At 33.0% G+C, this 22,689-nt stretch overlaps 3 protein-coding genes across 6 annotated transcripts; 2 read left to right on the forward strand and 1 right to left on the reverse strand.

Annotated features, from left to right (window-relative positions):
- Window positions 1-4,919: 4,919 nt before the first annotated feature.
- LOC133313037 (protein MAIN-LIKE 2-like) lies at window positions 4,920-8,669 on the reverse strand. The gene is made up of 7 exons (XM_061514343.1): window positions 8,506-8,669; window positions 7,218-7,393; window positions 6,954-7,061; window positions 6,210-6,845; window positions 5,966-6,130; window positions 5,496-5,888; window positions 4,920-5,414 (listed from the first exon to the last, which is right to left on the reverse strand). The coding sequence occupies exons 3-7, from the start codon at window positions 7,041-7,043 to the stop codon at window positions 5,205-5,207; spliced, it is 1,494 nt and encodes a 497-aa protein (XP_061370327.1). The 5' UTR covers window positions 7,044-7,061; window positions 7,218-7,393; window positions 8,506-8,669; the 3' UTR covers window positions 4,920-5,204.
- A 4,785-nt stretch (window positions 8,670-13,454) lies between these two features.
- Window positions 13,455-17,172, forward strand: LOC133313055 (uncharacterized). 3 transcript variants are annotated; one of them, XM_061514362.1, is made up of 11 exons: window positions 13,455-13,560; window positions 13,597-13,789; window positions 13,959-14,053; window positions 14,655-14,722; window positions 14,816-14,859; window positions 15,013-15,090; window positions 15,177-15,330; window positions 15,962-16,111; window positions 16,221-16,331; window positions 16,513-16,578; window positions 16,790-17,172. In XM_061514362.1, exons 1-11 carry the CDS (start codon window positions 13,455-13,457, stop codon window positions 16,886-16,888), a joined length of 1,164 nt encoding a protein of 387 aa, XP_061370346.1. In that variant the 3' UTR covers window positions 16,889-17,172. The 3 variants fall into 3 exon arrangements, with proteins under 3 accessions (XP_061370346.1, XP_061370345.1, XP_061370347.1); XM_061514361.1 differs by having other exon boundaries at window positions 13,455-13,789; XM_061514363.1 differs by lacking the exon at window positions 13,455-13,560 and having other exon boundaries at window positions 13,690-13,789; window positions 13,937-14,053.
- Window positions 17,173-17,778: 606 nt separating this feature from the next.
- LOC133313054 (uncharacterized) lies at window positions 17,779-20,732 on the forward strand. Of its 2 annotated transcripts, XM_061514360.1 has the most exons (4): window positions 17,779-18,166; window positions 18,318-18,335; window positions 19,311-19,410; window positions 20,254-20,732. In XM_061514360.1, the coding sequence occupies exons 1-4, from the start codon at window positions 17,941-17,943 to the stop codon at window positions 20,324-20,326; spliced, it is 417 nt and encodes a 138-aa protein (XP_061370344.1). In that variant the 5' UTR covers window positions 17,779-17,940; the 3' UTR covers window positions 20,327-20,732. The 2 variants fall into 2 exon arrangements, with proteins under 2 accessions (XP_061370344.1, XP_061370343.1); XM_061514359.1 differs by lacking the exon at window positions 18,318-18,335 and having other exon boundaries at window positions 17,785-18,166; window positions 20,254-20,723.
- Window positions 20,733-22,689: the final 1,957 nt, after the last annotated feature.

Below are 22,689 nucleotides of genomic sequence, written 5' to 3' on the forward strand. Positions count from 1 at the left end.
TGATAAAAATTCAATCGCTTTTTGACGAAAAATATTTCGACGAAAATATAAATTTTTTGACGGAATTTTCGTCGTTTTGCAACGTAGAAATTTTGTCAAAAATATGTTTTTTTTTTGTACAAGAAATATGATCTTCTTTTTTTTTGGTAAACAAAATATGATCTTTTTTTTTTTTTGATAACAAAATATGATCTTTTTTAGTAATGTGAAAAATACACAATTAAAAGAAATTTAAATTTAATTTTATTGTGAACCCTTCAATTTCTCCTTTACGATTTTTAAAAAAAAGGTAAAATTGTAAAATTATATTATGAACCCTTCAATTTCTCCTTTACGATTTTTTTAACTCCCAAACAGAGAAGAGAATACCTTTTGATTTCCTCCCTTTCTTTTCCTCCCTCCCCTTGGATTCTTTTCCTTTTCTTTTCCTACAAACTCTCAAACAAAGCCTCGAAGGTCCATGTTTACTATCACTTGTTTGGTGAAAACTTCTCGGGGGTTTAAGCCTTTCACATTCCTAAAATATTTGAGCTAAACAAAGAGACACTTTCAGAAAATATCAGATATAAAATGTTCAAACAAATAATCAATTAAAATTCACGATCTACCAACGAGCAATTGAAGTTAAGTCACGAAAAAACTTTTCTCTTTTGGTTACTGAAGTCACGAGAAACTTACAGACTTTATACAAATTGATATACATCACTTGAACCAATGGAAGAACACAATAAGATTTATGGTTGAAACAAAAGGTTGACACAAAATCTGTGCATCGATAAGACTAAGGGTATAATATATCATTACTATTAATTATAGATAAGCACAAGATATACTCTGAATTGGACACTCTAACATCCCGAGCGCTGACGAGGGCGGGGAGTGATCGCCGGTGCAAAGAGACACGGACAAGGAGCGGCTCCTGACAGGCTTCCAGCGTGGGGTTACATGCATGAATGAATCGAATCGACACCCGAAAGAGAAGGATTCCAAAGGCTGTGCAGGTATGAGACTGCATAGTTTGGGATAACTTATAAGAATTAATTGGTACAACCTATGCTAACAAGATGCATCTGCTTTTCGGTAGCCCGGATCGGAAAACTCCACAGTTAAGCGTGCTTGACTTGGAGCAATTCTGGGATACGTGACCTCCTGGGAAGTTTTCTCGAGAAGTGTGCGAGTGAGAAAAAAGCACACTGAAAAATCTCGTGTTAGTATGTGAAAATAGTCATTGATTCTTGAAGCGGTCGGGCGTTACAGACACTAGCCGACTTAACGACAATTTTCTTCAAGAAATGTCTTGAAAGTAATTCAGAAGAAGCACTTTTTATGGAACACGATTATAGCATTCATGATTCTACCTTTTTACTGAAACCTCTGTTGGCATTTACACACTCCTTTAATTCTATTATGGCTAGCTCCACAGCAGCCACGTTTTCTGGATAAGTTCAATTTTAGTTCTTTGATCAGCAACTGCACACGTATTTGAGTTGATACGTAAAATTTCCACTTTTCGGTGTTTTCTTCTTCACATTCGAATTTAGTTTAACAGTGTGAAATTTAATGGATATGGATACGCATTCTAAGAAGAAAAATATATAGAAATACAAAAATAACATATGATCAAAGAAGATTGAGTGTAAGCTCAATAACATTATGTGAAATGCTCAAAAAATGACAACCATACATGTCATCTTTGCTAAGAATCATCTGTAGACTGTAAACCTCATTGTCGATTGTCAAGTGCAGCTTATACAAAATATTGTTGATATTGATCCATGCAGTGATACAAACCTTCAAAACCTTCCAGTAGACTATTCGCTCATCTACTTATATCTCACAAAGCGTCTAATGGATAACTGGTATAAGATAAGGAGACCTTTCATTAGAAAGGAATAAAGCAAGGTACAAAAACAACATATGTTATAAAGATTCCCTGCAAAATATGTATATATGAGAAGATAGTGGCGGACCAGGAATAGTTTTTTATGTCTGCATATTTAATGGCGGGGTTCGGGGGCAGCGCCTCCGATTTTTTTTTGCAATCAATCATCTCTTTTTATAAAAATAAAAAAAGAAACAAATGATAAAGAGAGCATGGGAAATGAGTACGTGACAGGGGAGAAATAATAAGTTTTCTCTCTAATCAATTTGCGTTGCTACATTATTTTAATTATCTCCGTACGTTATTACGTTACTAACTAAGAATAAATATCTTTTTTGGTCTCTAACAAAAAACTCGATTAACACTTTAGTTTATTATAAAAAAAAAAAATTAGTCACCTGATCCATATGAAATTCAAAGTGGACTCATTTTGGTCTTTTTGAGGAACTAATGTAGGTCTTTTTTGAATTTATGAGAGACCATGATTTTAACTAAATTGATCAACTTTAAGATTTTTAGGGACCTCGAGACTATTTTTTTTTGTAAGGGACTAAAATGGGGACCATGTTTTTTTGTTAGGGACTTAAAAGAGTATTTACTCTTAATATATATATTGAATCAAGAGACAAATAAGCACCAATAACCAAAAAAAAAAAAAAAAGGCTGAAGTAAAAATATTTATGACCGGACTTGTGGGCATTTGCCCGCAAGTGGGTCCGCCACTGTGAGAAGATCATAAACAATGTTCTCTCTCTCACTTCACTTTTTGTCTGGGTGGGATGGGGAGACAAAACTATTTGAAATTTGGGTTTTCGATACAAATTAAAAACTTAAATATCAACATTTCTATTGCTGTCACACAAGGGTTTATCAAGGGTTTTGACTTTTTAGGAAAATATAAAGTGTCCGTCATTGCACATTATCTGAGCAGATTATGCAGGTAGGAATTATCATAATCACTCATGCACCCGGTGGCCTAGAAAGCTAGAACTCATGATCTCTCCTCAGGTAGAGGTGGCAAAGCGGGTTGCCTCCCGCCCCGCCTTTGAAGGTGGGCTAGAAATCTCAAACCGTAACATTTTACTCTAAAAGTTAAAAAAAAAAAAAAAAAACAGTCCAGGCGGGCTGGCAGGCTTGGCGGGCAACGGGTTTGAAAAACTCAGTCCGTCCCGCCCCATTTGGCGGGCGGGTGGACTGAGCCGACCCGGCGAGCTAAGCCCATTTTGTCAGCTCTTTTCGAAATTTTAGGAGTGCCATATCTAAACATATTACAAAGGTGTTATCATACAAATACTAGTAGCTGCAGCAAGTATCATTATTATAGAGTGGGAATAGCTTTAGACTTAAATACAATTCAGTTGCTAGATTATTCTATTAGTGCCTCCAGTAAAATTTTAAGGCATCAAGCTTAATAGATACAAACATTGGTGTTGCAACAGTATTTCAAACGCCAATACATTACCGTTCTCTATTTTCATAACACTTTGGAGAATTGTATCCATTTTTATTTTCATATCAGAACTATCATCCATGTGTGGCACTACAAGTGTAAGCTCCCTGATAAACCCTAATGTACCTGAGAAATAAGGCTATAGGTAGAAGCTTTAGAGCAGTGGTCACACCTAGCAAAAATTGACTGGATGAGTATCTGAATAAAAAGATTCTCAGATATTTGATGACAGTCCAAATGGTAAAAAAGGAATAAATTTGTTTTTACGCACGAGGAGACTCAACTAATACAAAGCCTAATTCTTATCATCCGTACAAAGCCCACATCTTCTAACTGGCCACCATTTAGAGTCTTTAGACCATTGCAAAGAAACTGAGAAAAGCGCATGATACTTAACACTAGTTTCTGCAGACCTTGAACAACTCCCATGACCCAAAAAACCCTTTCCATAACGGTGCTATGCCGAAGAGATTATTGTGCTGTTGGTTGAGGTTGATTTGGTGTACCAGATTGAAGTTATTGTTAGTTTGTAAGTTTTAGGTAACTGTGGTGGTTCAGCCACAGAGGAGGTGGCCAAAGGAATGGAAAAGAGAGATAGCAGATTGTGTGTTTAGAAAGAGAGAGAGAGTTTTGTGTGAGTTCTCTCTTTCCTACATGGCATGTGACCAACTCACTTAACCTTACACGTCAGCAATGTTAATGACATCGTTTGAGCTTGACTGACAAAAAGACTAGCGTGGAATCAGTTTGTCTTTCTTAGTGACCTTGGGGCTAATCTTTTTTTATAAGAGACTAAAGTAGAAACTGTGTTTTTGTTAGGGATCCAAAATGAGCTTTAATCAAAATTTAACCTATACCCAACATTCCACATCAATCAGGTGGTGTTTGGTTGGGAGCTTTTCAGCGGATATCTATCTTTCTCAAGTATGGCTTTTAGAAACACCATGTTTGTTTCAACGTTTTTCACCAAAAACTCATCTATCCAATTTGTCTGGATTTATGAGAAACATAGATATCCGCACTGTTTAGAAACCTAATTTGAAGGTGGGATTTTTCGGAAAACCGATTATCTGACTTTTAATGCACTGTTGATTTCATAAAGTTACCTAATTTTTCCAGTAAAGTTTTTCCCCACTAAACAACTTTTTTTTACATTTTTCTACCTATCTCACTTTATCTATCTTTCCAATCATTTCTCTACTATTCCAAAAAAATTTCCTGAACCAAACACCCCCTCAAAGAAAACAGCAATTAATAGGATTATTTTTCTATTGGGCATCTGCATCTTGAGCTTCTGCATACTGTAATACTAAGTTCTTTCTACACTACAAACTTCTTTCTCACTGTTTCATATTGTTCAAATGGTATAACTTAATAAGAATAAATTATTATAATATGTTACCAGTGTCATGTATATGATCTGTTTAAGAAATTTTATTAAAAAAGAAAAGAAAAACAAATATGTTATGGTGGTTATGGTAGCGTGTTCTTCTTTAACTCAAATTCCGACTCTAGTAAATTTGAATGGTGGAAAGTAAAAGGAAGGGCAGCCCCTATAGTACTATAACAAACGTGTTAAAACCAGGCCATAAATCAAGAACAAAGAAAGGAATAAAGAAAACATCCGATAAATGCCTAGAACTAAAAGATCAAATGGAGCTTTACAGCAATGACTTACTAACTATCTGCTTCCAAATGCCTCAAATTTTTTTTTTAATCGTTAATAAATATGCCATCCTCTTCTATAGGATATGTTCTTATAGTGTTGTTCACCGTTCGATTATATATACCTTACGTCCTTTACCAACCTTAAGTCATAAATATCTGTGGGCTAAAGTCAGAATCAGCTTCAGTCACTGCTATAATCTGGTGCTATTCATACTCCATACTCAGGTGGTCCTTTGGCCTACGTTTCCGACTACCCTTCTTTCTCACTTTCTCCTTTGGTATTTCTTCAAGTTGCTCTGTCAAACATTTATGCACAATATTTTTCACTTCATCAAGTAAATCTCTATTATTAGAATCCAACCCTTCTGTTGAGACTATATCTGCAATGTTAGCAATTTCCCTCATAGCAGTAACCTGTAAAAGTATGTAGCAGTCAAGTACTCATAACATATATTCATGTGAAAGATAAGTAATGATAACTAAGTAAACACTTACTGTTCTCTGATACTCTGACTCCAGAGATGATGTCACTCTCCCAATATATTTCCGAGTAATCTTCTGGTACCACTGCATGTACTCATTTTCATCTGCAATATCACCACCCTCAACAATATGAAGCCAACGCTCTGACCATTCTTTGAGAGCCAACTCCATTTTCCCCATCAAGTCTACCCCATGATCCACTATACGGCTCTTCCTCTCCCACCTTTCCACATCTTTTGGGATGGTTTGATGCATGCCGAATTGCCTTAAGCAACGATCTGGAAGGTGCCTTTCTGCCTTGTCAAAACACAATAGCATAGTCCTAGATTCCCGTAAAATCAGACTAGTTTTAATATCTTCTGGTATGGTTGTACAGTCCATATCCTTGTAAGGAAGCCACTGTACCTGTGTATTAACACTGAAGCAGATTTACTATCTCCTTCTACCTAATTTATCAAATAAGACACACTATTAACACTTACATCACAAGGATTAAGAGAGTCCAATGCCTTTCTGTAGGACACTACATTACATTTCGTCCTCGAACCACTTTTCCCTTTCCATTTAAGCACAAAGGGAAAGCAATTATTATCAGGTTCTTGATTAAATTTTGGCAGTCCAACATTGAGGCGAGAATAACACCAACACTAAAAATAATACTATTTGGTCAGTATTCAAACTGAAACTATCAGCCAAAAAAAGGGTAAAAGGAAGTAACGTTGTAACCTGTACTAGAGTTAAACAGCCACTAATGGTGCTTTGAGATTTAAGGGAGGCATTGCCAAGTGCTCTATATAAAAATGCCAATGCTCCTGCACCCCAAGCAAACTTCCCAGCCTTGTCAAAGTTTTCAAACAAAGAAAGGTACATAACAGGGACTTTGTTCCCAGTTGTTGTAGAAAATATTGTACTGCCTACTAGGTATAGAAGGTAAGCGCGAGTACAGCGCACAGTTTCTTCTGGTGAAGCATCTTCAGGACAATCAGAAAAGAACTCTTTGAGCCAAGTAAGCTTCACCATTCCACCATTCAGGTCCTCTGGTACTCTCCCTAGTAATTTTTCACAAACTGAACTTGGTGCACTTATTGGACCTATCACAGGTTCTCCATCAATAGCCAATCCAAGTAATAATGCTACATCTTCAAGGGTTATTGTCAATTCTCCAACAGTTAGGTGAAAGGTATTTGTTTCTCTCCTCCACCGCTCAACCAAAGCCGCTATCAGTGCATTGTCAAGACTAATAGCAGGAAGTAATCGTAGGTAACCAAAACCAGCCTTCTCAACTAACTTAATCTGTTTAGGTGTGAGCTTCCATTGATCAAGCATCGTAGTGTGTTCATGGCATCTAAGCACACCACGCTCCTGTGGATTTGGTATGAATAATATGATCATATCCAATAATATATTATTGAAAAATAAAAAATCATGTGACTTAACAGAAATTGTAAATAGATCAGAAAATCCACCCACCTGTCCATCCCAAACTGCTGAAGAAACATGATTATCTTGATCATAGAGTACATAATTATCAATTGGCCCAGGATCTTCATTGAGCTCCATTTAGGAAAGTAATGAGAACTGTCCAAAAATCACAAAAAGAGATAACTATGAATCAGCCCCAATTTTTTATGCAGTGGCATCTTATCAAACTCACTGCTATTCTTAATTAAGCAAAAATAAATTGACACGGGACAAGTGCATGTCAAGATTACAACTAATTGTTTCAGAGCTGACCTTCAGATTAAGTGTCAATTCGATGTCTGTTTTCCCAATCGGAAATTGCATCAGATTAACTTGCATATACAGTTGAGCCATGTTTAGACTAGAGTCAAAGCATGATTAAAGTTGCTTCTACAAAAACTAACAGCCGAAAGACCTCTGTTTCAGTTTGTCTCACTATTTTGCACCACCTTGATCAAAAAGAGAAATTTAGATATTTAGGATTAGGATATAAACCTTGGACTAATATAACTAAAAGTTCAAGCACTTAAAAACTTTATTCTGCTCTACAAGTATACATCTAATAGAAAAATGCACCATGAGTCCATGACATTTTCACTGCAATTAAATTAAAGCGATTTCTTTAGGGGTTAATTTTATTTCTTTATCTTTCCTTTTAAACTTTATGGCCTAACAAAACAATGAAAAGAAAGTGAATTCAAATTCCTTTTTGGCATTATTGCTTTCCTTTCACCTGTAGAATAAACATATAGCCCCAAGGATCCATTTTCCATGGCTACTGCAATGCTCACTACCATAGAGCATCATGAGTCTTATAGTTGTCCCGTAGAATTTTCCTTCAAGTTCGATAAGCAGTTTCTGTGATAATAAATTGCGCTCGAAGCATTTCTCTATTTTATGTACCAAGAAGCCTAAATAGTGCAACTTGTGGTATGACATGATCCCTAATCTTCACCTCCAAAACATTGCTAACTTGTATCTGGCCAGACATGCGTTGCATACCCTTTGTATTACTCCAACTTAACCAAAAACGTTTCATTCCAAAGCTTTTATCTCCATTATCCACATCTCCAGTATGTCTTCATCAGTGTAAATATTCAACTTTTTTAATTCCTGACAACCATTACCTATTTTACAATACCCAGCTTCCTTGGGAAGCTCTTGATGCAGGGTAAATGTTCAATGCTCACACTTAACCTATCTTTCTCCATTCCCCTGCCCTAACAAGTTCCAAGGACCTCCTTTGTAACCCAAAACTAAAAAGATGAAAATTCCTACAACTTGTGGGTAATCAATAATCCTCACCAGCTCTCTTAAGTAAGCAGTGCTGATTGCCCATTAAAGTCTGATAATTTTCAAGTTTCAACACATGTCTTTCCTTTTAAACCTTAAATAACAAACACTCACTAACCCATGACAGTTTTTCTTGACCCTAATGGATACATACATAACAGGTAATCAAGTTCCCACAAATTCAAGGAAAAATGAAAAACCCCACAATCAAAAACCATTAATTTATCCAATACATTGATACGAGAAACAAAAAGAATAGAGAGAGAACCTGTGGGAAGCATGGTTCGTGGGTCAATGGGATGGCAAGTGAGTCACCGAGTTTCGAGGAGAACGAGAAACCAAACTGAAAGCTTTAACATATAATATATAATACGAGAATAAAAATAGATTGAAGTTGTTCGCAGCGGCTGCCACCTAAAAAAACTGGAACTAGGAAGTGGTAGTGGTGGCACTGGTGGCGGAGATGAGCAAGGATTTGAGGCAGATTTTTTTTTTTTTTTGGTTGGTTGTAAAATCAAAATAAATAAAATATAATTTATTTTAAAAAAAATATATAAAGACAAAAGTTTTTATTTACATTTGAAAATTGGATATTTTTCTATGAGTTTGATTTTTGTCATTTTAGATGACACAAATTACGTCATTTTAAGAGAGAGATAGACACAAGAAATGAAAATCATAGGAGAGAAAGTAGTTGTTTTTTTTTTTAAATTTAAATTTTAAATAAAAAAAAATTATGGGTATATCTCTTTCTTAAAATGACATAACTTTATGTCATTTAAAATGACAAATACTTTTCTCTTTTTCTATTCAATGAAAAGGGAAAATATTTCTTATGTGATGCCATTCCTATGAAATTTTTAATATACACTCGGCCTACCAAATTTTTTGTGCTCCTTTTTCTTTTTTGATAAAAAAAAAATACTTTTAAACTTTTTTTTATATTTCACTCTTCATTCTTTATAATTTTCATTTTTGGCTCGCAGCACCGTACTCTCGAACTATAAAACATTGTTTGTGAGTTGATTTTTGGAGGGGAAGAAAGAGAATAAGAGAGTTTTATTAATCTCTTTTTATGTTTGTGAGTTTAAAAAAATTAGAGAAGGAAATTGGAGATTTTTGCAAAATCCTCTAAAACTCTTCCCACCCTTAGAATTAAAGTTCCCCCAATTTGGAGGGATTTAAACAGAATATTAAAAATTACTTATCTAACCTTAGCATTAAAATGTGAAAATTATATAAATATGAATCATTTTTAAATGTGACATTATTAGAAAAGTCTCAAATACCGATAGCATTTGTTGATGAAAAATAATTCGTCGAACATAGTGACAAAATTTTTGACGAAAATCACATTACGTCAAAAATAGAGACGAAAAAAGAATTGGCCATAATCACTTATATAAATTTTTATCGAAAAAAAATTCTTTCAAAATTCTTGATAAAATCTAAATTCCGTTGAAACTTTCAACAGAATATTTATGTCAAACTTTTCAAGGAAAAATATTTCCATCAAATTTTTTTGACAGAAAAAAATTACGTAAAAATTCTGTCAGAAAATATTTCTTTCAAATTTTTTTACGAAAAACATTTCCATCAAAATTTTCAAATGAACACATTTCCAGCGAAAATTTTAGACGAAAAATAACTCCGTAAGAATTTGTGAAGAAAAATATTTTTGTAAAAAATTCTGATAGAAAATTTTTTGTGTCAAAATTCTTTACGGAATCTAAATTTCGTTAAAATATGTTCCTCAAAATATTTGACAAAAAAACATATTCGTCGAAATTTTCGACGAAGAATATTTCCTTCAAAAATTTTAACGAAACACAATTCCATTGAAAATTTTCATAAATATTTCTGTTAAAACTTTTTTGACGGGAAAAAAAATCGTCAAAATTCTTTACAGAATCAAAATTTTGCTAAAAGTTTTCGACGAAAATATTTTCATCATACATTTTGACAGAAAAAATTTCTATTGAAATTTTCGACGAAACACATTTCCATCGAAAATTTTAGACCAAAAATATTTTCGGCAAAATTTTCAACAAAAAACATTTCTATCATAATTTTCAATAGAACACATTTCTGTCAAAAAATTTCGCTAGAAAATATTTTCGTTAAAAATTTGACAAAAAAATGTTTTTGTAAAATATTTTGACACAATAAAATAATCTGTCAAAAATTTTCGATGGAAAATATTTCCGTAAATTTTTTTGACAAAAATGTTATTGTAAAAAATTTCTACAAAATAAAATATTCTATCAAAATTATTTACGGAATCTAAATTCTATCGAAAGTTTCACAAAAATATTTCCTTCAAAATCTTCATCGAAATTTTCGTTGGGACACATTTTCATCAAAAAAATTTGACGAAAAACATTCCATCAATTTTTTTGATTGAATTCTTTTTTTCGTCAAAAATTTTGATCGAACTTTTTTCGTCAAAAATATTAAACAAAATCATTTTCGTTAAAATTTTTTACGGAAACTAATTTTCATCGTAAATTTTGACAAAAGTTTAGTTTTGTAAAAAATTTCATCGAATAAAACTTTTGTCGCCTTTCGGTGAAAAGTATATCGACGGAAAATAATTTTTTTCACAGAATTTTTATCGTTTGCAACGTAGAATTTTCGTCGAAAATATGATCTTTTTTAGTAGTGTAAAAAATACATAAATAATTTTGTGTAGAAATTTTAAACTTAATTTTATTTGTAAAATGTAATAATTATATTAATTTTAAAAATGGATAAAGTTATAAAAATATCTCATGGACTCTAGAATTTCTCCCTCTCCCTTACCAGTTTTTTAACTCCCAAACAAGGAAAGGGAATACCCTTCAATTACCTCTTCTCCCTTCCCCTTTTACCCCCTTCTTTTCCTTTCTCTCCAAATTCCCAAACATAGCCTAAAAGAATTGCTCCACCTCTAGGCTCTAACTCAAAAAGCTTATGAAGTCTAAAAAAAATACTTATGAAATGTGGAAATACTATCTAAAAAAAAAACTTACTCCTATTCAATAATTTTAATAATTAAATTTAGTGTTTCTTTTGGAAATAAAATGTATGTTAATTGTGTTCTAGTTTTTTTTTTTTTAAACTGTTTTGTACAATAGTTATGAAAATATGTGTTTTATGGGCTTTTTTTTTGTTTGAAAGTTAAATGTCAAAACACAAAATAAAACAAATTAAATATGTTCTCTAAATTTAATATAAAAAAATTATAAATTTTAATTTTTTTACAAAAATAGGCTTTATTAGATGGGTTCTTTTTTATTTCTGAAATTTAAAAATTATTTTTAGAAACAGTATTAAGATAGAACAACATGTTCAACTGATTAAACTGAATTTATATTAAATTATATAATAAATATATTAAAAAAAAATTCAGATAAACAAATGATTGTAGGCTAGTAATAAGTGCTAAAGTGTCCATCAGGATTTTCATCCCGAGGGCTGCAAAATCTAAATTTTACATAAATTTTCAAAAATTGGTTCAAATACATAAATTTTAATACATTATATTAACATCATTATTACAAGAGTACATTAATTGATAGTATATGCTAAGACATATCTAAGGAGGTTGGGTTATTAAGCCTATAGTCCTAAGTTTTACACCTCGTTAATAATATTTGTTACTACTTATACATTACATGGAATAGATTTAACCAATATGTCTTCTTCCATGACTATATGAGAATTTATGCTGACATGTACTTAGTCGAGAAGTATGCCAACACTTAACCTATTTGAGTTGATATATATATATATATATATATATAACAACTTGAGAATTTATGCTGACACTTAAAATGTTAAGGTATTATATTTCGGTTTGAGATTTATGCTGATATGTAACTGGTTAAAGTGTTACATTATGTTTCGAGAATTATGTCAGCATGTAACCTAGTTACATTGATATATGATTATTTGAGAATTTATGCTGATACGTAATATGTTGAGATGTCACAGTTTGATCGGATAATTATGTTAACTCACAATCTAGCTCAATTGTCAGATTATGATATAAGAATTCATGGCAACACGCGACCTAGATGAGTTGTGATATTATAAATTTGTGCTGGCACATAATATGGCTAAGGTGTCATATTCCAATCCACTACTAAATCGGTTGTCATATTCCAATCCACTACTAAATCGGTTGGTAGTCTGATTATCGTTAAAAATTATGATATGAGAGGAAAATAACTTTTGAAAATGTTTAATTTTATTTTTTTATATTTTTTTCCCAACTTCCAAAATAATCTTTTGAATAGAAGAATCACTTTTTCTTTACTAATTTTCCTCTATTCACTTTTTTAAATAAGTTCATGTATGTGTATGTGAATCTTCTTGCTTAATATACAACAAAACATAATAATTTTAAATTAAACAGTAACATAAGTTATAACTGTTCCATCCTTCTTCATATTTCAATTTTCGGCGCTTTATTACCCTCCTTTTTTTTTTTTTTTTGTTTATGGGAAATACTATTTTTCTATCACAGAAAGAATGAATAGTATTTCCTGTTCAGACATTAAAAGTTAAGTTTTTTTTTTTTTTTTTTTTTTAAAAAAGTAATGGAACCCACTGATTCTTATTTGTGCAGAAAAATTCAGTTGTCAACTACCACATAAGAAAACTAAACCCCTTTGTTTATATATTCTTTTTCTTTTTCTTTTTGTAGGGGTGTTTGATACCCAGATTTTTTTTGGATTCCTTGGAAAGCTAGGCATGGAGAATTGGAAGACCACAATTGGTAACAAAAATATTACACTTTTTCCTGAGAAACAATATTGCCCGGTTTTACCGTTTATGTATGAAAGTGGTACTAAATTTCTCGATCACAAGATGAAATATTAGTTTTTCCGAGAAGTAAAAAGAGAACCAAAATGTTGTGAACAATAATAACCCTACTTTTTGATAATGTTGAATATAATACAATATTAAAAAGTAAAAGTAAAGTTATTTTAGTAAAATAATCGTATATTCTCACTAATATTTCACAGTCAACTAAACACACACTCACTAAAATAAATCACAAAATTTCGAAAAAATATGACCATATCAAACAATTTTTTAATAACATTTCAGCAAAATATATTTCTTATTATATTCTAATAATTTATTGTTACCAGATAAATAAAAATCTCCCCCATAGGTTTTTCAATCTTGCAATTCCACCAGCATCATTCAAGTATCTTCCTCTGTGTCATGACGACGTCGTTGAGTTCCGTGAAGAACGTGATGCCTCCAGGCCTCGTTTCCAACCTCCAAGAAGTGCTTCTGAGCAGAAAGGGCACCGAAGAAGAAGAAGAAGGTGTTGAACAATCGATGGACAATGCTGAACCCTTAGATTCACAGTCACAACTCTCTTCTTCTTCTTCTTCTACCACTACCACTAATGAGGATGTTGTTGTTGACAATAGCTCCAAGCCCATTGTGTTGGTCACCAACAGTGATGGCATTGAGTCCCCGGGTCTTACACACCTCGTTGAAGCCCTTGTTCGTCAGGGCCTCTACAATGTTCATGTCTGCGTTCCTCAATCGTGAGTTACTTGGTTTATGGTTTCATGATTCAGTGATTTTTCTGGTTTCTTTCTCTATTTGGCTATTTCGTTCAAATTTTGGAATTTTTTTTGTCTTGTATCAATTGGTTCTGTTATTGAACTTGGGATGTCTTTGTAATTTGTTAGTTCGTAAAAATGATTGCTTTAGGGACAAATCGCTTTCGGGGCACTCCGTGACTCTTAGAGAAACGGTGGAAGCATGTTCTGCTGAAATTAGTGGTGCTACAGCCTTTGAGGTTTCAGGTATGACTTCAGTTATATGTTTTTTTTTTTTTTTTTGAACTTCTGTTACTGTTTTTACTCTTTCTTCCAGCTTTCTTAAATATACTATCATGGGATTGTATCGGGTTTAATGTGATTACTATTCTAAATTGTTTGGAATCATTTTTTTTCAGAGGAGTTTAACTTGGTCTGTTATTTACTGTCCACCACCATTCCTCTTTGTTTGTTATATCCCATGTGTATCAAGTTCATTTAAATTGGTTCATAGATGATGTGGATTTACTGGGTTGCTTTTAGTTGTGTAGAAAAGAAAATTATTATTCAATGTATCAAGTTCACGTAAACTTAGTTCATCAATGATGTGGATTTGCTGGATTGCTTCTAGTTGTGTAGGGGGAAAAATCTTTCTCAATAATCTTCTATGGAAATTCAGGACATATAGCTACTGATTTTCATATTTTTTTTTTTTTTTTTGATAACAACTGATTTTCATATTTACTTGGCTGTTATATTACTAATATAATGCATCCAGAGTTTGGTAATTTTTGCGTGGTTTTATAGTTGTAGTTGTAGCTACCAATACTTGCATGGATTTCTTATTCTTTTCTGATATATAATTCAGGAACTCCTGTGGATTGTGTTTCACTAGCATTATCTGGGGCCTTGTTTTCAGGGTCAAAGCCAATGCTGGTTAGCATTTATATCATACAATTGATGACTATTTGTGTTCTTCTAATTAATAAAATACTTAAAATTTATGGATGAATATGATATAAATTTCAGGTTATTAGTGGAATTAACCGGGGATCAAGTTGTGGTCATCTCATGTAAGTTGTTCCGTTCTGCATAGAGTTAAATTTATAAATCCATATTAGTATACAATTCCTACTTCCCCCTGATAATATTCAATCTTAGTTTATATTAAACCTGTGTGCACCCTTATGCATAGTCAAAACTTCTAATACTTTAAGATTCACCAGGTTCTACTCAGGTGTTGTTGCTGGAGCAAGAGAGGCATTATTATGTGGTGTACCTTCGTTGTCAATATCATTAAATTGGTATGTGGATTATTCTTTATTATATCCAGTTTGAACTGCATTTTAGACTGCTGGAGGTCGTGAATTGTTACCATATCCTGCTGCAGGAAGAAGGATGAAAGTCAAGAAACTGATTTCAAGGATGCAGTAGCACTTTGTTTACCATTAATAAATGCTGCTATCAGGGATGTCGTAAATGGAACTTTTCCCAAAAGCTGCTTTCTGAATATAGAAATTCCTACATCACCCTTAAGTAACAAGGTCTGCAAATTTCATTATAATTTGTATACTTTTATCAAGCACTTTGCTGTCTTATGAAAATGCTCTAAGTTTGGCCCATACATTGTAGAAAATCCAGTATGGATGAGATTCTTGACTGATAATCAAATCTGGTGGTGGGATTTTCCTTTTGTTAAAATGAAAGTTGATACATATGTGGTGGGACTTGTAAGTACTTACAGAGTCTTGAGAAAGCCAAAGGAACCTGAAGAGGCTTTGGTTTCAGTGAACTTTTTGTTTGTGGGATGGCCGTGAAATTTTTGCTGCTTTTAGTTACATGATAAAGTGTGATTCTTCTTATTCTTCTTTTTTTCTTCTCCACTGGAAGTTGATCATGAGTTGCACAAAAACGTGGTTTGTAGGATGGGAAAATATACAGAGGAACATTACCTATATGGATATATGGGCTTTTTGTTTTGGAAACTTGCTCTTTCTCAGAGAGGGTAGTGAAAGTGTGGAATTTTGATTGACCTCTGTTACCCTTTTGTAATTAGGCAATACATTTTAGTTTCACTGTTCTTATATTTTGGTTCTCTTTGATCTCGGTAATTTAGTGAACTATTTTTGGTGCTTAGATTCTAATATGACTTCTGCGGTATTGTTACATGGACAGGGCTTCAGATTGACCAAGCAAAGTATGTGGAGATCCACTCTGAACTGGCAGGCGGCTTCAACTAGCCACTATCCTCCTGGTCATTTCTTGGCCAGTAAACAAGGCCTTGGTCTTCAGCTTGCCCAGCTTGGCCGAGATGCCTCCGCTGCTGTGGGTGCCCTAAATAATGTCATTTTTGTGCATTCTGTGTAATCTGGAGGGATTTTAGTGCATCTATTGATGCTGATAGTAGAATCTTTAACCTCTTGCTGTACTTCAGGGTGCAGCTCGCAGATTAACTACACAGAAAAAGAATTTGGAGATTGTTGAATCAATTGGAGCTGCAAGAAAACCTGATTCCAACAGGGTGAAGAAGTACTTCAGACTAGAGGTATGGAAGAGAGATATATTTTAATTATGTGCTTCTACAAATTACACTTCTCATCACATATGATTGAGATTGTTATTTTCACTTCAGTGCTTTTATATGTTTATGTTTGTATGGCAATTAAATGATTTTAAGTTGTTTCTAACCAGAAGTGAACTTAGCTATACTGTACTTGTATTTGCAGTTTTTGAATAAGCAGCAGGAAGATATAGATGACGATCTGGATTACTGGGCACTTGAAAGGGGATTTGTAAGTTGGAGAACTGAATTATCTTTAAGCATGATTATCAGATTATCTAACGTGAAATGTATTATTATTTTTTTTTTTTTTTTAATTTATACCTTTTTTTTTTATGTTCTTAATGGCGGCATGCAAGCACCTTCATTAGGCTGTTAGTATGTATGCAACCAAGTTTGTTTATTTCTTCTAAATGAATATTGCATCTGATTTGGATGAACAGGTTGCAGTTACTCCCCTCTCTCTTTCTCCTCATATTGAAACGGATATTCAAATGGTAGCTTCTGATTGGATATCTTCTGTGCTTCCTAGTGAACAATAAACTCGAACAAAGTTCAGCGTGATTGTGTACAGTTGAGATTCATGATAATTCTTTCTTTACTATTTTCTTCCTTGAAGCAAAGGTGGAGCAGAAGCCGAAGTCACATCTATTCTATAGTTGATATCAATCTGTATTGTTCTTTTTCGTGTAACATTTTTTTAATTCTCCTCTTCATTGTTTCGTTTCCGTTGGTCGCTATTTATTTCTGATGTGAAGCAAATGCTTCTAGTAATCTCCTAGGCATATTTTAAAAAATGCCATTTCGTCTGTTTTTAACATCAACTATCAGCAAAACGCTTGAGCAGTTATAATTTTCAACCAAATGTTTGTTTGTAAGATATTTTCCTAGACTCTGGTCAGATCTCTAGGATCTACTTTTTAAGAACAGAAAAGAAAGTTGAGGCATTAAATGGCATTGTTGTGCACACAATTTTTATTCGAAAATAATTTCATTACGACAACACTTTACACAAGCATTTCAAGGTTCTCAACCTTTAAAATTATTATTTTTTTATGTTAAAATGTTGAATAAAAATTATTTTAATGATGGTCAATTAGATTCACAAATTGCAACACAGGCAGCAATTTATAAGTGAACTGTATTATATAAACTACATGTGATGGAATTCTTCATAAATTAAATTGACTCTTTACTTTTTTTTAAAAAATTCAAGTCTCTAATTATCTTATTTCTAACTAATGCCAAATATAAAAATCAAATAAATTGATCCAAATTTAATTATAAGTTTGTCAAACGCTGCAAGTCCTAAAAGTTTTTAAAAGCAATACTCTCAAAGGTAAAATTTTATTAAATAATGTTTTAATTTAATCTAATAAATATTGGTCATATTTCAGAATAAATTACCACATTGCTCTCAGTCTCAGGTGTTATGATTTCAGGAAATTTGATTTTCCGGGTCGGATAGTACCAACCCGAACTTGAAGCCCATCAAAACTCCGATCCAGCTTCTTTGTCCTGCTCGTTCTGCTTCTTCTTCTGACTGTGGGTGCATAAACTAGGGTTTAGGTAACGCTTTTGAGTAAAACAAAGAATGGCGTCGAAGACACTTGTCAGAAGTGGAGCTTCATTGTTGAATCGGCTATCAAAATCGCTTCTTCATCCTCAAACTCAACCTCAGCTATTCCCATCCCTCTCTAGGTTCCCCGATTCTCCCCATTTTCCCAAAAACGACGCCGAATCAACGAAGAAGTTTTTGGCCTCCGAAGGGTTCCTGTACCCATGTGGCATCCCCTCTCTCCGCTTCTTCTTACCTGATGGTACAATCACAATCTTAAACCTCTACTTTTTTATAAATAAGAAAATATAAATATGGGTGAAGATGGGCATTTTTAATTGGGACAAAGTTTTGATTTTTGGGTGCTTTATGAGAAAAATGTGGGTTAACATTAGACACCTTTCACTTTGTAGCAAGTGATATATCCTATGGTATAATTGACTTCTTGTTCTTTTTTTTTTTCTTTTTTTTTAAAAAAAAAAAAAATTTTGTTGTCACTTTAGGGTTGTATAAGTGTATTTTAGAATTAAATTCGCTAATAACAAATTATGGATTATTGAATTTTTGGTCTCTAGTATCTGATGAGTTATTTCTTCTTATGAATTTGCGTCTCTTGTTCAATTTCTGTTTTTCTGGTAGATATTTTTTTTGGATATAGTTGCATGGCTCGGTGGCTTGGAAGACTATTGCCTTGATTGGCTTGTTCCTAATTAATATCTTTGGCTTTAGCTTTGCAATTAAGAAATGTGAGTTGAAGTGCTTGTGTAGGCATTATAGCTACAGTAAACTTTTATTCAGAAAATGAAGAAAAAGATGGATTTTGTTTTCAATTCAAATTCATATCAAACGAAGCTTTTATTTGTACGTTTGATTGGTTAATTACTGGATTGATAACTGATGCCATGATTTTGTGATCTTAGCACTGCTGTGATGTGTGTTGTGTAGTAACAATCAATTTCTGTTTTTCAGTTTACTGATTTATTTGCACTCTTTGATCTCAAAATAGATAAAGAAGATCTTATCTAGTTAGGCTTTCCCTCAGGTTAATGCATCTTTGGCTTTAAAGTTGATGGCAGATTTCTAGAATGAATACTAGAGATGTATTTCTCAACCTATGTTGCTTCATGTTCTGTCAGCCCTTAATTTAGTTGTTGACTATGAGGCACTTATCTGCTTTATTTATTTATTTATTTTTTTGGAAATTAAGAAAAAGAGAAATAAACCACATGGGGGATGCAATTAATCTTTATGATGCACTCAAATTGTTATGTGATATGCAACGCTTTACATTTCTATGACAAAGTATATTTCCTGTACCAACATAAAATGGGATGGTGTTTTATGAAATTTTAAGTAGATGACCTCCCTCTAGAATTTTGTAATTAGTATTTATCATTGGTCTGCAGGGGATAATTCTTCCTCAGAAGATCCAATGCTTTTATTCCCCAAAAGGACATTTCAACCTAGCCTTATCAAGCGAAAGAGGACTCATGGATATTTTGCCCGGTGAGTCTCTCATCTTTTTGTTCAGATGTCTCCTTTATTATATGAAATAAGAAAAGATGACTAGTTAGCCCTTGCTTTTCTTCTCCATGAGTGTCAATGCTATTAAGTTTTATAATTCTTGTGGAGAATGTCACCATGCTTCAGGATACTCTATGGCTATGCCAAGACCAAATGAGGCATATGCCAGAGGATTTGAAGGAATTAGATGGTCAATTAATTTTGACACCTCATACAATTTCATTATACATTATTTTTCTTAGATCCCTTGGCTTGTTGGCATAGATGAATAGATAACTGAGAAATTGTCAAGAATATTCAAAAACCTTTTCAATTAATGAAAAGTAAAACCTATGCCTGAATTTTATACGGATTGTTTCTTGGAACGTGAGACCACATTGAGTATCATCTTTCCTTGTGTTGCCTATGCCTCTTGACTGTGGTTGCTTTGGTTTTGGCATACATAAGTTGATAATGTGGACATCTAGCATAATCCAGATATTTTTCAATAACTGAGAGAAAGAATGGATAAATGGGTGTTGCATTTTAGACTGGCCAGGCAAAGTGGCATACTTAGTGCATGCTTTTAGGCCGAAGGACTACTTGCTTCTCTTTCTTACTGGGATATATATGTTTTTTGTTTAAAATTGTCAGTGGCCCTTATCATTGAGTGAATGGTCATGGGGGTGCTTCCTGGCCAGTATGAAAAGGTCTTGCATTCTCACTTATGACTAGTGGGACAGAACTGTTGAATTTTACATATGGCTGATATGCAAATTCACAGTAGTAATCTCAAAAACAGAACTGTGTCTTGTAGATAATATAATTTTTCTTTTACATGAGCAGGAAGGCAACCAAGGGTGGCAGAAAAGTAATTGCTCGAAGAATAGCCAAGGGTCGGTCAAGGATTACAGCTTAGTATCATTGACTTTGGAGCTAAAGATTCAATGTAGAAACTTAATGCAATTCATGATAAGACCCAGTGAAACAAGATGGATTTTGTTACCTTAAGAGCTCCTCTTTGGGACAGGGATGGGGTTCTGTGTACGGTCTGCTTTGAGCAATTTTTCAGGCAACTACTGTGTATGGATATGTTAATTAAGATACTGTTTGTCGTCTATTTGAGATTCTCGTCAGTTGCAATAATTTGTAACTCCAGTATTAATTGCATGTCCACTACAGCAGAATGATCTAGTTTGGTGGGTGTAATGATCCTTGTTTCTTTGTCTCTGTTATGAGTCCTAACTCCTATGCTAATTCATAGGTATATAAGGATTTTATAAATTAAGCTTAGATTGATGTAGCAAAAGAAGTTAATGTCAGACTAAGGGTGAGTTTGATTTGTTACAAAAAAATGGATGTGCGAAAAAATAGAATAAAAGTATACTTCGTTTGATTTTTCAAATAGTATTGGTACTAGACAAAAAGTAATTTAAAGGATTAACACAAATATCTAAATTTTTGTTATCTACTAAATCAGGTTATAAAACTTTGTTCCATCAGAAGAGAAAATATTAATAATCCTTATCTTTTAATTATCCTAGCTCTATTGCATGCAAAACAATGAACACTATAAAGATTGTGTCATTTTATTGATGGACATAACAAATTTGTCAACGCATTATTTTTTAAATAACGAATAACACAAAAAATTGTACTATAGTTCAGCAACTTTAGATGTATTGTCTTGTTTACAAATGGCCCTCGATATACATCAGACCCTATCTAAAAATGTGTCACGTTTACCAGTGCACTCAGCTGTTTCTTTCTTTTTCAATTCCATGTGACGAAAAGCATCAAGAAAATTAAAGGAACCTGAATGTGGCCCACCAGCTTCTTTGTGTATATGCCAGCCCCCCCTCCCCTTCTCTTTTTCTGTCGTACAAAAGGCCAACCCTTCAATCATGATGAGACTGGAAGCCCACTTCCGTTATTATGGGCCCTTAAAATTATTGAGCAAACACAGTCCCGGCTGTCTCCACGACGGCTTTGTTGAATGATTTAACGATAATTATCAACACATTAACCAAAAAAAGAAAGATAATTATCAACAGATAAAAGAGAAAGGAAAAGGGGTATGCATAATATCAGCTTATGATTTTACCGCGAAAGAAAAAACATTCAGTTTATGATTGAAAGGGGCAAAGTTTCTAAGATTGATTCTTTCTAGAAGATCCATATGTTAACGACGGAATCATAATTTCTCAATGCTCATTATCATAAATCATGCTCTCAACTCAAGTAAGAAAAAAAAAAAGTTATAGCTATCCCTATTGTAAATAATAAAATAAAAATCATTTTTTTTTTAAATTTATAACTGTTTAAGGAAAAGATTATATTTACCATTATTTTAGACTTACCACTATTACTACTTCTTTAGTTGCCATTGAATTAATTTGAAATAAATGGTTGAAAAAGAGAAAAAATTTAACTTGATTTCAAATTAATCTAACGATAACAAAAAAGATAATAAAAATAATAAGTCTAAAATTGTGATAAATATAACCAACCTGTTGTAATGTTTAGAAAATATATGTTTCTTTACTCATTTGAAGGTTATGGAATGATGCAGATTTTTAAATAATCTTTCGACTTGGTCTTTTTTTTTTTTTTTTTTTGGTGTTCTTCCAAATTGGTTGGGTTGTGCTTCCAGAAATAAAAACTTATAATAGATAACAAAGCTAAGTTTATGCTTGGCATTTTACAAAATAAACTTGGTTTTTTTTGTAATTATCTCTTTGAGCTGGTTACGAGACTAATTCTGAGTCGGGACTTAGTCACTCCCCAATATATATTTTATGGTAATCGAATCTAGATTTTCTCCCCACTCTACTCCGCCTATCTAACCTAACTTAGAATATTCCGAATCCTAATTTTATTCCTCTATTTTCTTCCACTTTTCCATTTAATTAAGATTGAAGTGACTTTTTATTCTTCAATCTTTGCAAAAGTTTAACCAACTTAGAAGGAAAGTCTAATTTTTCCTGCGGGGGAAAGCAAATATCACGATAGAATGGTCCCTTACAAAATGCCGTTCGATGCAAAATTAATTTAACAGTAACAGTGATACTTTTGGGTCCTTGTTTCTACATGAAAATTTAAAAAAAAAAAAAAATGGAGGAAGAAACCAAAATAATTTTATTCTACTGCAATGTATATTAGAAACACGAGTCGAATCTCATCAAATGCCATATTGGGAAGATGTAAAAAAACACTGTAATTTCAAACTACATCCTAACCTTTGGATTAATTTAATAGGCAACTCAAAGAATTGAATCCATA

The sequence above is a fragment of the Gastrolobium bilobum genome, unplaced genomic scaffold (assembly GCF_033153095.1).
Source record: "Gastrolobium bilobum isolate Gb01-03AN ecotype WA unplaced genomic scaffold, APGP_CSIRO_Gbil_v1 utg4095, whole genome shotgun sequence".
Classification (NCBI taxonomy): domain Eukaryota; kingdom Viridiplantae; phylum Streptophyta; class Magnoliopsida; order Fabales; family Fabaceae; genus Gastrolobium; species Gastrolobium bilobum.